This window comes from Salmo salar, chromosome ssa03 (genome assembly GCF_905237065.1).
Source record: "Salmo salar chromosome ssa03, Ssal_v3.1, whole genome shotgun sequence".
NCBI lineage: Eukaryota > Metazoa > Chordata > Actinopteri > Salmoniformes > Salmonidae > Salmo > Salmo salar.
In genome coordinates, this window is record NC_059444.1 from 38,049,376 (window position 1) to 38,062,003 (window position 12,628).

At 44.8% G+C, this 12,628-nt stretch overlaps 1 protein-coding gene across 2 annotated transcripts in view; it reads left to right on the forward strand.

The window, feature by feature from the left end:
* Positions 1-6,312: 6,312 nt before the first annotated feature.
* The window catches only part of epha4b (eph receptor A4b), a 123,437-nt gene continuing 117,121 nt past the window's right edge, over positions 6,313-12,628 (forward strand). For both annotated transcript variants that reach the window (XM_014191460.2, XM_014191461.2), the window contains exon 1: positions 6,313-6,511. In XM_014191460.2, coding sequence (XP_014046935.1) covers positions 6,403-6,511 — 109 coding nt within the window. In that variant the 5' untranslated portion in view covers positions 6,313-6,402. The remainder of the gene's footprint in view (positions 6,512-12,628) is intronic.

A 12,628-nucleotide genomic window follows, 5' to 3' on the forward strand; every position in this document is an offset into this window, starting at 1 on the left:
TTTTCTATCCAAATCAAACAAGTATATGCATATTCTAGTTTCTGGGCAGGAGTAATAACCAGATTAAATCGGGTACGTTTTTTATCCGGATGTGAAAATACTGCCCCCTACCCTAGAGAGGTTAAAAGGTAGAGACTCAGAGTTAGAAAATGGTATATCAGACACTGCAGTTGAGGAACAACGGGAAAGCAATTCTGCTTTGAAAGTTGATAAACCTAACTTTTTAGAAAATGGGCCATGAATGTTTTTGTTCACCTACTGGAGAGCGCTTCTTTGTCTACGTCCATTCAGCATTGTTCACTCCTTCTTAAGCCTTAGTCCCACCCATCTCTTTAAGGATTCACATGTGAGGCCATGTGGTAAACACACGCTATACCAAATAAAATCTATGTTTATTTGTCACATCCACAGGATACAGAAGGTGTAAATGGTACAGTGATAGTACTTGCATAGTAGCAATATCAAACACAGAAAGTGTCCAGATAAAAATATTTTATAAATATTTTATCGTTATTAGATGACGCTAACCCGACACACTTGTCTAAATTGATGGGTCATGTGAAGTAAATGCTATAACTACCCCTCACCCACATCTAGCTAAGTGGATGGGTCGCTGTTGTCTAGACATGTACACATGTTTATAAAATACAACAAATGGCCGTTATCACCCCTAGTCACACCTGGTAATTTGATGGAGTTTTTTGTTTAGACATGTAGCTAGCAAGGTAGCACATTTTTTGTCTATTAAAATAACATCAAATTGATCATAAATACAGTGTAGATGTTGTTAATGTTGTAAATGACTATTGTAGCTGGAAACGGCAGATTTTTTATGGAATATCTACATGGCCCATTAACAGCAAACATCACTCCTGTGTTCCAATGGCACGTTGTGTTAGCTAATCCAAGTTTATCATTTTAAAAGGTTAATTGATCATTAGAAAACCCTTTTGCAATTATGTTAGCACAGCTGAAAACTGTTGTTCTGATTAAAGAAGCAATTGAACTGGCCTTCTTTAGACTAGTTGAGTATCTGGAGCATCAGCATTTGTGGGTTCGATTACAGGCTCAAAATGGCCAGAAACAAAGTACTTTCTTCTGAAACCCATCAGTCTATTCTTGTTCTGAGAAATGAAGGCTATTCCATGTGAGAAATTGCAAAGAAAATGAAGATCTCGTACAATGCTGTGTACTACTCCCTTCACAGAACAGAGCGAACTGGCTCTAACCAGAATAGAAAGAGCAGTGAGAGGCCCCAGTGCACAACTGAGCAAGAGGACAAGTACATTGGAGTGTCTAGTTTGAGAAACATACCCCTCACAAGTCCTCAACTGGCAGCTTCATTAAATAGTACCCACAAAACAACAGTCTCAACGTCAACATTGAAGAGGCGACTCCGGGACACAGAACGTACCGCAGCTTAGTGTGGCACCCCCAACGTACTGTAGCGTTACGCCTCATGTCCACCAGATGTATCAAACTCTTTGCGTTCTGGCGTAAGTTATTCATTTTCATTGGAGCAGTCCACAATGCTACGTTGGGGTGCTCCACTAACGCTTCGAACACACCGACAGTGTCGTTGCGCAAAATAGTATGCAGCATCATCTGGATTAGAGGTCGACCGATTATGATTTTTCAACGCCGATACTGATACCAATTATTGGAGGACCAAACAAAGCCGATACCGATTAATTGGACGATTTTTAAGAGAATCTGCTAAATGACGTAAATGTAAATGTAAATGGAATGTAAGTGGAATATTGAAGACTCATGTTAAAAGGAACCACTAGCTTTCATATGTTCTCATGTTCTGAGCAAGGAACTTAGACGTTAGCTTTTTTACTTGGCACATATTGCACTTTTACTTTCTTCTCCAACACTGTGTTTTTGCATTATTTAAACCAAATTGAACATGTTTCATTATTCATTTGAGACTAAATTGATTTTATTTGTGTATTATATTAAGTTAAAATAAAAGTGTTCATTCAGTATTGTTGTAATTGTCATTATTACAAATATATATATATATATATTTGTAATAATGACAATTAGAGGAGAGGAGTGGAAAGAAGGAGGCAGAGAGAAATGAGTCAAAGGTAGACGTAGGGAGGTTAAAGTCACCCAGAATTGTGAGGGGTGAGCCATCCTCAGGAAAAGATCTTATCAAGGCGTCAAGCTCATTGATGGACTCTCCAAGGGAACCTGGAGGGCGATAAATGATAAGGATGTTAAGCTTCATAGCCCGGTGCGATCTGCGCCTGCGCCCTGCATTTGCTGTGCTAGAGTGGGCATTCAGCCAGGACGGATTGTGCCGGCTCAGCGCTCCTGGTCTCCAGTACGCCTCCTCGATCCAGGATATCCTGCGCCAGCTCTACGCACTGTGTCGCCAGTACGCCTTCACAGCCCAGTTCATCCTGTGCCAGCGCCCCGCACTTGCCGGGCTAAACTGAGCATCCAACCAGAACGGGTTGTGCCAGCCATACGCTCCAGAACTCCAGTGCTCCTCCACCGCCCAGTATATCCTGTCCCGGCTCCTCGCACTCGCCCTGAAGTGCGTCACCAGTCTGGGGCCACCTGTCCCAGCTCCACGCACTAGGCCTCCAGTGAGTCTCTCCAGTCCATTGTGTCCTGTTCCTGCTCCCCGCACTCTCCCTGAGGTGCGTGTTACCAGTCTGGCGCCACCTGTGCCAGCCCCATGCATCAGGCCCCCAGTGCGCATTCCCAGTCCAGAGCTTCCCGCGACATTTCCCAGTCCAGAGCTTCCGGCGACAGTTCCCAGTCCAGAGCTTCCGGCGACAGTTCCCAGTCCAGAGCTTCCGGCGACGTTTTACAGTCCGGAACCTCCTGAGACGGCCCACAGTCCGGAACCTCCTGAGAAGTCCTCCAGTCCAGAGTCTTCAGCGACGGTCTGCAGTCCGGAGTCTCCAGCGGCGGTCTGCAGTCCGGAGTCTCCAGCGGCGGTCTGCAGTCCGGAGTCTCCAGCGGCGGTCTGCAGTCCGGAGTCTCCAGCGGCGGTCTGCAGTCCAGAACCTCCAGCGGTGGTCTGCAGTCCAGAACCTCCAGCGGCGGTCTGCAGTCCAGAACCTCTGGTGATAATCCACGGTCCAGGTCCTTCGGCGACGATCCAGGGTCCGGTGACACAAAAGCGGAGGGATCAGTGGGCGGAGCCGCCTCCTCTGCTGGAGGATCTGCGGGATGAGAAGGTTCTTCGTCCTGCACCAGAGCCGCCACTGACATTAGTCACCCACCCTAACCCTCCCTTTTTTTCTTTTTTGTTGTTGTTGTTTTAGGTTGCGTTTGGAGTCCGCACCATTGGGGGGGGGGGTATTTTCTATGGTAGAGTAGGTCAGGGCGTGACAGGTTTTCTTTCTAGTTTAGATTTTTTATGTCGTTATGTTCTAGTTTTGTATTTCTATGTTGTTGTTTTTTGGGATGATCTCCAATTAGAGGCAGCTGGTCATCGTTGTCTCTAATTGGAGATCATACTTAAGTAGTTGTGTTTCCCACCTGGGTTTGTGGGAGATTGTTTTTGAGTTAGTGTATGTTGCACCTCTTCGTCACGGTTTGTTGTTTTTGTTCTTTAGTTTATTTGTATATCTTGCATAGTTTCACAGTGAAAATAAAATGTGGAACGATACACACGCTGCACTTTGGTCCACTCCTTCCTACGACAAACTTGACAATGGAACCGTTCCATATTTTATCGAATGGGTGGCAACCCTAAGTCTAAATATTGCTGTTACATTGCACAATCTTCAATGTTATGTCATAATTATGTACAATTCTGGCAAATGAATTACGGTCTCTGTTAGGAAGAAATGGTCTTCACACAGTTCGCAACTAGCCAGGCGGCCCAAACTGCTGCATATACCCTGACTCTGCTTGCACTGGAACGCAAGAGAAGTGACACAATTTCCCTAGTTAATATTGCCTGCTTACATTAATTTATTTTAACTAAATATGCAGGTTTAAAAAAATATACTTGAGTATTGATTTTAAGAAAGGCATTGATGTTCATGGTTAGGTACACTGGTGCAACGATTGTGCTTTTTTCGCGAATCCGCTTTTGTTAAATCATCAACCGTTAGGCGAAGTAGGCTGTGATTCGATGATAATTTAACAGGCACCACATTGATTATATGCAACTCAGGACAAGCTAGTTAAACTAGCAATAGCATCAACCATGTGTAGTTAACTCGTGATTATGTTAAGGTTGATTGTTTTTTATAAGATAAGTTTAATGCTAGCTAGCAACTTACCTTGGCTCCTTGCTGCACTCACGTAACAGGTAGTCAGCCTGCCATGCAGTCTCCTCGTGGAGTGCAATGTAATCGGCCATAATCGGCATCCAAAAATGACGATTACCGATTGTTATGAAAACTTGAAATCGGCCCTAATTAATCGGCCATGCAGATTAATCGGCCGACATCTAATCTGGAGATGTATGCGAGAAACGTTCAACATTCACCTTCTGCTACCATTTCTGTCAAGCCGTCTACGCATACAGTTTGAGGCATACAGTTTGAGGCATACGTTTGATAAATACAACTTATGCACCACACCGAACGCACTGCAACTGCCTCTGCAACGCAATGCTGCAAGGCAAACACAGTGTTTCATTGGAAATGTATGTAATTCTGGTGTTCCCGAAATGCTGCGGTACGCATGCGTTTAATATTTTCAACTGATGTACACACACACTCCAACTAGCTAGCTTTTAGCGAGTTGAAAAGCGAACCACGTGCAGTCAAGTACGGAAAATAAGGCTAGACATCCAGCAAAAGTAAATCATAACACCTTGATCGCACATACAGCATTACATTGCAGAGGCAGTTGCAATGCGTGCTGTGTGGTGCATAAAATGGATGTATCAAAATATGGATCAAATTGTATGTGTAGACTACTGGCTTGACAGAAATGGTAGCAGAAGGTGAATATTGGTAGATATATGTGCAACAAAAGTTCAACAGTCACCTTTTGCTACTATTTCTGTCAAGTCCACTCACAATTTGACCACACAGAACGCATTGCAACTGCCTCTGCAACGCAATGCTGCAAGGCAAACGCAGCGTTCCATTGGAAATGAATGTACTTCTTGTGTAGTTGGTTGCCTAAAGCCTCGATCACACCTACAGTGTTATGCATCATATTCTATGCGTAGACGGCTTGACAGAAATGGTAGCAAAAAGTGAATGTTGGAACTTTTGTTGCACACATCTCCAGATGATGCTGCGTACGATGTTATGCAATGAGGCTCTCGGTGTGATTGAGGCGTGTGGGTTGGATGTTGCGGACACAATGGATGGTGGTTCTAATAAGGAATTAACTGGGGGGTTTGACATCAATTTAGTAGGTTTACCGAAACAGAAAGAACACATACACACAAGGGAAGCAAAGCGAGAGGGGTACATCTGTCTTGTTAAAATGCTTGTGCTCTCTCCGTGGTGCTGAATTCCCTGCCCGCTGTTTCCGTCTGGTGTGTTAAAAAGCAGAAGATTGAGGTTGACCTCGCGCGCTCTCCCCCCTTCCCCCCTCTTCACACACGTATTTAATATGACAGGCAGGAACCATGATTTATTCATTTAGACCCCCAGAAACATACCGACAGTCAGACACACACACGTCTTATCAAAGCGCAACACACACATTCCAACCAGAATACATCTCCATACAAGCATTGGATTTGAATCCGGAATCCATGAAACTGGGTTCTTCTGAGAGCTGTTGCCTGTAGCTGCTGTCATTCTTTGAATGTAGAGCAGACCTACTACAATGGTGAGCTTGACACAGGCAGTTTCCCTGTAGACCAATTGTTGAGCCCCCCCAACAATCGCATCAATCTTTAATAACTGCCCATTCAACTAAATGAAATAGTCCTTTGACCGCTGGACAACCATCAGCAGATACAACTCACTTTCAGTCTGAATCTTCAGATACCCTTGGATAAAAAAAACTTCTGTATCCATGTGCACCGTTCTCCAAACCTCAGAGGCGCAGTGATAAAGGTCGCAGGCCCGCGTGTGTGTCGGTGTGTGTGTCTGTGTGTGTGTGTGTGTGTCGCGACATATTTCAATAAGAAAGGTCTAATTATGAAACATTGTGTAAAATTATAATAGTGGAAGATTGGCATCTGGTAAATGGAGAAGGCAAAGAAAAATCCCTGAATTAAAAGGTAAAGTGCCCAGAAGCTTCAGTAGATAGTAAACTGGTCCGATAGAAGCTCGCCCGAGATTGACAGCGCTTGGCTTGAGCTGGACCCTCCTTCCCGTCTCCTCCTCTTTCCCTTCTCTCGCTCCCTCTCTCTCTCTTTTCCTTCTCTGCTCTCATCCACTCATTCGCGAGGGCTCGCTCACCAACTCCACACGAACAGGGATGCAGCGAGCGCGCAGCGCAGCCTGAAAAATGGCACTACTCTTCCTTTGGATCTATCCATCCCTTTTGCTTTTCTCACCTTTTCTTTTTCACGAATTCGCACCATGTGAAGGCTTACGGAATTACCCGGAGAATGAAGGTAAGAGAGTGTTTAATGATTGTAACGGTTTTGACTCGTGATTCGCTGTGAGGTGAACCGCGGAGGTTGTTGTCAAACCGCGGTGGACGGAACCGTAGTCTCTCTGTTACCGTGTGGTCAGAATGAATCATGGGCCAGATGGAGTAGGCATGGGAAACTGTTCAAGTATTTTCTGCTCGAAGTACATTGTATAGCACCGAGGCAATGCTGTGGAGATGTGGAGGCAATATGGTTTACGCAGGAGTAATCCTTTCGCGTCAGAAGCAGAACTTATAGCTTGTTCTTGTAGGCCTATTGTCAATGGTTGGATACCCGTTTGACATTTTAGACGCATTCAACTTTTATAGGATTTGATAATGATACTGATATTATTCCTAGTAATAGTGGCACAATTGTTCAAGTAGTCCAGGACTACTGTTCTATCTAGGCTACAGCAGTCGTGCAAATCAGGAGTTAGATAGCAATCACATGAATGTGTCAAGTTGCTGCCGAGCCTCTCACTACGTTATTGTATTAACGTCGATACTCAGCTCAAAATTAGAGCAGACCATTTCCTCACAAATTACTCCACTCGTAAGTAACTACTTTAGAGACTCTTACAGCTCGACACCCAGGGACGGGGCCTTTTTTAAAGGTGGCTTGGATGTCAGAGTAGGAGATGGTTTGGAGAGATTGAAACATATACAGTAGCTGAAATTCTATAAGGGTAGTCTGAGACATTTGATCACTCCTGTGGACTTTGTGGTTTGGCAATGTGGTGGTGTTCATGCGTTATGTGGGTGCGTTATAACTCATCAGTTATGACTTGACTGTCCAGTTGCCCAGTTGTTTGATACATTCTGAAAACGGAGTTCTGACGTAATCAGACTATTATTCAGTAGTGAATGAATGTTTGTAAATGTTCTGGATTTCGGAACGCCGCCCTTTACCCGGCTTAGTGGCGTGTGTGTGGCTTGAGCAGCCTTTACTCCGTAAGGTGTTAGAACAAAGCTTTCTATACGCTTGCGCGTGCTGCGCTATACCTCCTATTGACAATCTCTCTCTCTCTCTCTGTCTCTCTCTCTCTCTCTCTCAGTCTCACACACATACAGGCCTTATCCATCCGAGCCTGTGGCCCTTAAGCATCAGCCGCATTGATATGTAAAAGCAACTGTTTGGCAGTCTGATGATTTATCTTTTTATTTATTTATTCCACTCATTGACCTGATCATAATCTTCTACATTTATAGATCAAGTGTCAAGTTTGTTATACAACATCATGGCATAACATGTTTAGCCTTTCATGAGCGGCTCCATTAAAGTGAGTTTAGTCTGGATGATGACGGTGTTGTTTGCAGTGAAGTGAGTTTAGTCTGGATGATGACGGTGTTGTTTGCGGTGAAGTGAGTTTAGTCTGGATGATGACGGTGTTGTTTGCGGTGAAGTGAGTTTAGTCTGGATGATGACGGTGTTGTTTGCGGTGAAGTGAGTTTAGTCTGGATGATGACGGTGTTGTTTGCGGTGAAGTGAGTTTAGTCTGGATGATGACGGTGTTGTTTGCGGTGAAGTGAGTTTAGTCTGGATGATGACGGTGTTGTTTGCGGTGAAGTGAGTTTAGTCTGGATGATGACGGTGTTGTTTGCAGTGAAGTGAGTTTAGTCTGGATGATGACGGTGTTGTTTGCAGTGAAGTGAGTTTAGTCTGGATGATGACGGTGTTGTTTGCAGTGAAGTGAGTTTAGTCTGGATGATGACGGTGTTGTTTGCGGTGAAGTGAGTTTAGTCTGGATGATGACGGTGTTGTTTGCAGTGAAGTGAGCGAGAACCTCAGTGGTGTTCTGTCTGAATGTCACACGTGCGCACGCGCAAACACACGGAATGACAAAAACAACAGTGTTTATAAAATAACAGAGTGATTGCATATCCAACTTTTCTGGACCTTTCTTTTCTGGACCGACAGCTAGAGGTCCCGAAGCTTCTGCACATGTGCGGGATTCATTTAATAAAGTTAGATCAAAGCTGAATCAATATGTGCAAGATCACATAATGATAATATTCTACGTAAAAGAACCGAACATAATAGCATAGTATAACGTTACTCTAAAACAAAAAACACCACCTCATATCTTAATGGGCTTTTAGGATGGTTGTGCTAATGTTCACATCTTTCTCTGTAACGCAGCCACAACTCAACAGTGTGCGTCACTAGGCGAAATATGTGCTTTGAAACAAAACACAGGTCTGCTACAGTTTCTTAACACTGTAGTGCTTTAATTAAACTTCGCTCCCTGTACATAATTCAAAACAACACCGTACATAACTAAGACCATGTAAATGCATATTCCCATGTAACTGATTGAGATCGAATGGTTGCCATGCAGATGCTGCGTGGACGTTTCACCGGTAAAACGTGTCAAGTGTAAAGTAGAGGTAAAGAAACACATGCGCAGGACGTGATACGGATGATTCCAGGGGATCCAGGGGGTAGGGACTGGGCCGGAACCGGGCAGTTACCTACGGATCCGCATCCACGGCCTTTTTAAAAAAATCATCAAATTACTTCTATGCATAATGAAACCTATTGGAAATGAAGGAAACATGTGTTGATTGAGATACATGTGTGGGTAGGTTTTTGTTTGTGTATGTACGTGTTTAGTCCTATAATGTCTTGTTGATTCCAAAGACTAAAGGGGGAAGGCAGGCCGATGAACCATAGGCCATAGGTGAAGCAACGATTTTCTCTAGGAATGACATTCACTGTATACTGTTTGTGTCTATTTATCTCAATTCTTAGTCCTATGTTGATGTCAGTATCCTGCTGTTTCCCTCTCATCCTCTTGCGAGTGGTCTAATTTGCAACTCCAAGTACACGGTGTGTACGTTTTCGTGTGTGTGCCTGCATGTGTGTGTGTGTGTGTTTTCTGTAGGCAGTATAATCCAATGAAGCCTGTTTTCAGAGCCAAAGTACTCTCTGCTTTGTCTTTCCTCGCGGCAAATAAACCTCTGTCTATCTCTCTTCTGTTCTCTCTCCCTTGTTCTCTCTCGCTCCCACTCTCTCTCCCTTTTTATTTTTCTCTATTCTCAGTCTAGGCGCACACGCTGTGATTGCTCGTTGAGCTGAGAGATTGCTCGCTCTGTGTGTGTGTGTGTGTGTAGTTGTGTGTGTATGGTGTAGTTCTGCATGTGCTATTGTAAGCTCCTGCTGAGGCTAACAGAGGTGAATGTGATGTGATGACATGTGATTAGTGGTTTGAGTTGGTCTGAGCAGAGGCGAAATCCTTTAGGCTACAACAGAGAGAGAGAGAGAGAGCGCGAGAGACAGAGAGGTGTAGTGATCATATGAAACAGCAGATGGCGCTTCAACTCACTGACACTCCCAGCCCCGAGGGGAGACTCACACCAGGGGCGCATTGAGCAGGACGCAATGTTTTGGAACGTTCAGATAGAAATACGCTATGTAGAACAAATTCAGGTGGTGCCTCTCTGACATGTACAATATGAAATCACGTCGACTCTATTCGTGGCATTTCTATCTGCTTTCTATCTGCAACATTCGACAACGTTTAGCTGCTTAACGTGGCCCTGGTGACTGATTGCGGGGTTAAATCCAGTAGGAACCAAACAGAAGCAAACGGGGAACGACTACCTGAATATGTCCAATGATAAATGCTTGCTTTCCTATACGAAAATGTTTTCTACGGTGTGCACTGAATATGACCCAGGTGTCGATAAAAAGCTTGGGGCTGCAGGTAGCCTAGTGGTTAGAGCATTGGGCCAGTAACTGAAAGGCTGCTGGATTGAATCCCTGAGCTGACAAGGTACAAATCTGTCATTCTGCCCCTGAACAAGGCAGGGAACCCACTGTTCCTAGGCTGTCATTGAAAGTAAGAATTTGTTCTTAACTGACTGTAAAAAAAAGGTGTATATTCCATTTAATGCTAGTTTTTAAGTTTGCATTTTACAAACTCCTATAAATGTTGAACAAGCCATCGAAGGAAAGCAACCCAAATACATCAGGATGATTTGAACTTTGACCAAGCAATCCAAAACAGCATGTATTACATAGATTAGTGGGGTTGAACTCCTAATCTGCTCAGTGTGCTTTACTGGTTTTAAATGACACACACACACACACACACACACACACACACACACACACACACACACACACACACACACACACACACACACACACACACACACAGTTCCCACAAGCAATCACCAGTATGCTAAGTAGTGCCGATGCAAGCATATATAAAACAAGCTCTCGCACACACACACACACACACACACACACACACACACACACACACACACACACACACACACACACACACACACACACACACACACACACACACACACACACACACCGTGAGTTCCTGGGGATCCTTATTTATGAGGGCAGAGGTCGTCTGTGGTTTAATTGCTTTAATCTATAATAGTTATCGGCAGGCCCATATCTCAGCCTCTGTGTCTGTCTGTGTGAAGGGGGAATTAAAGAGATTGTCTCCCCACCATGTAAGGACCGTGACCTTGGAAAGGTGAGGCCATTGATCGTCTCTCTTTCTCTTCCTCCTCCTCTTTCTATCTCTTCTTCCTCCCCGTCTTCCTCTCTTTGGTCACCCCGCTCTCTTTCCCATTCACCCTTACCTCTCGTCTTTCTCTCACTCCTCCTTTCCCCCCATTCACTCCCTCTCTGTCTCTCTTTCTCTCCCTCCCTCCTTTCTCACCCTATAGCTGACCTGTACCTCTGTTACCTTTATTGCAGTTTGATAGGGAGCCTGGAGCTACAGTAAGGCTGCTGTAATGATGTGTATAGAGATTCTTAGTACGGGTCACATGCTCACACACACGCACACTCTCATCATTACCAAATGTGTTGCCAGAGGCTGTTCTGATTTGCTGGTCACAGTCTAATACTCTGTAGAGTGTATAATGTGTTCCCTATGTTGGCTGAGAGAAGGGAACATCAATACACCTATTTCTATAGTGGCCGTAGAGAAGCAATGTGATGTCCATACATAGTCGGCATGTCCCGTATTCATAATCATATTACGTATTCCCCATAATGGTCGCTCAGTGATGGTCATATGCATTTCTTCTCCTTGTGGTAAAATCCTTATGCCATGATGCCATGTGTTCCTCCTTACAAAGAACCCATTTATAAGCAGGGGTCAATAATACCTTATTGCGAGCTGTTTAAGAATGAACTATAAGCCAGAAAGACCCTAGAAATCCCCCTTCTCCCCCAAAGGTCATGATAGGTCCGTTTTGTTCCTCTTTTGTTATTGTTTGTTTTGGTTGTTTTGGTTGTCCGTTGCTTCTCTGGACTGACCGTTAGACGTTCTGCTTGCTTGCCCTCGTCTCTTACCCCCCCTGGGGTGCTCTTACCCCCTCTCACCCCCTCACCCCTCTGTCTGTCTGCTGAGGCTCAACCACTAATGAGCTATTTGCTGCTAACCTCCTCTCCTCCTCCTCTTCTGCTCTTCCTTCACCCCTCTCCATCTCTCTGATATCCCTATCCCTTCCTTCTCCTCCTCTTCTCCTTGATGTTCTCTTCTGAGATTCTCTGAATGACCAGTTCAAACACACCCCTCTTCAATTCCTGCCTGCCTTTTCCTCTTCTCCTCCTCTGTTCTGCCTACTCCACCTCTACCTCTCATCTCTTGTCCTCTCTTCCACTCTTTCGAGCGGTCTCTCCTTTCTCCTCTTCTCTCTCTCCCTCCCCCCTCTCCTCTTTTCCTCCTCTCTCCCTCCCTCCTCTCCTCTTCTGCCCCTCTCTGCAGTGCTGACCTATTATTTGTCTTAATTGAATTTGTCTGTTTGCTCCCTCCCTCCCTCCCTCCCTCCCTCCCTCCCTCCCTCCCTCCCTCCCTCCCTCCCTCCCTCCCTCCCTCCCTCCCTCCCTCCCTCCTGTGGTGTGTATAGTGTTGGAGGGTGCTGTGGGTCTGAATGGCAGTATTAGTGGGACTTTAAACAAACACCATGCGGCTGATTTGGTTTGGCTTCTGTGGGTTTTTGGGCTCAGGCTTTTATTGACCAATGCCCCCTCCTCTTCACCCACTCTCTTTTTCATCAACTTTGTTTCTCTCTCTCTCTCTCTCTCTCTCTCTCTCTCTCTCTCCCAAAACTCTCT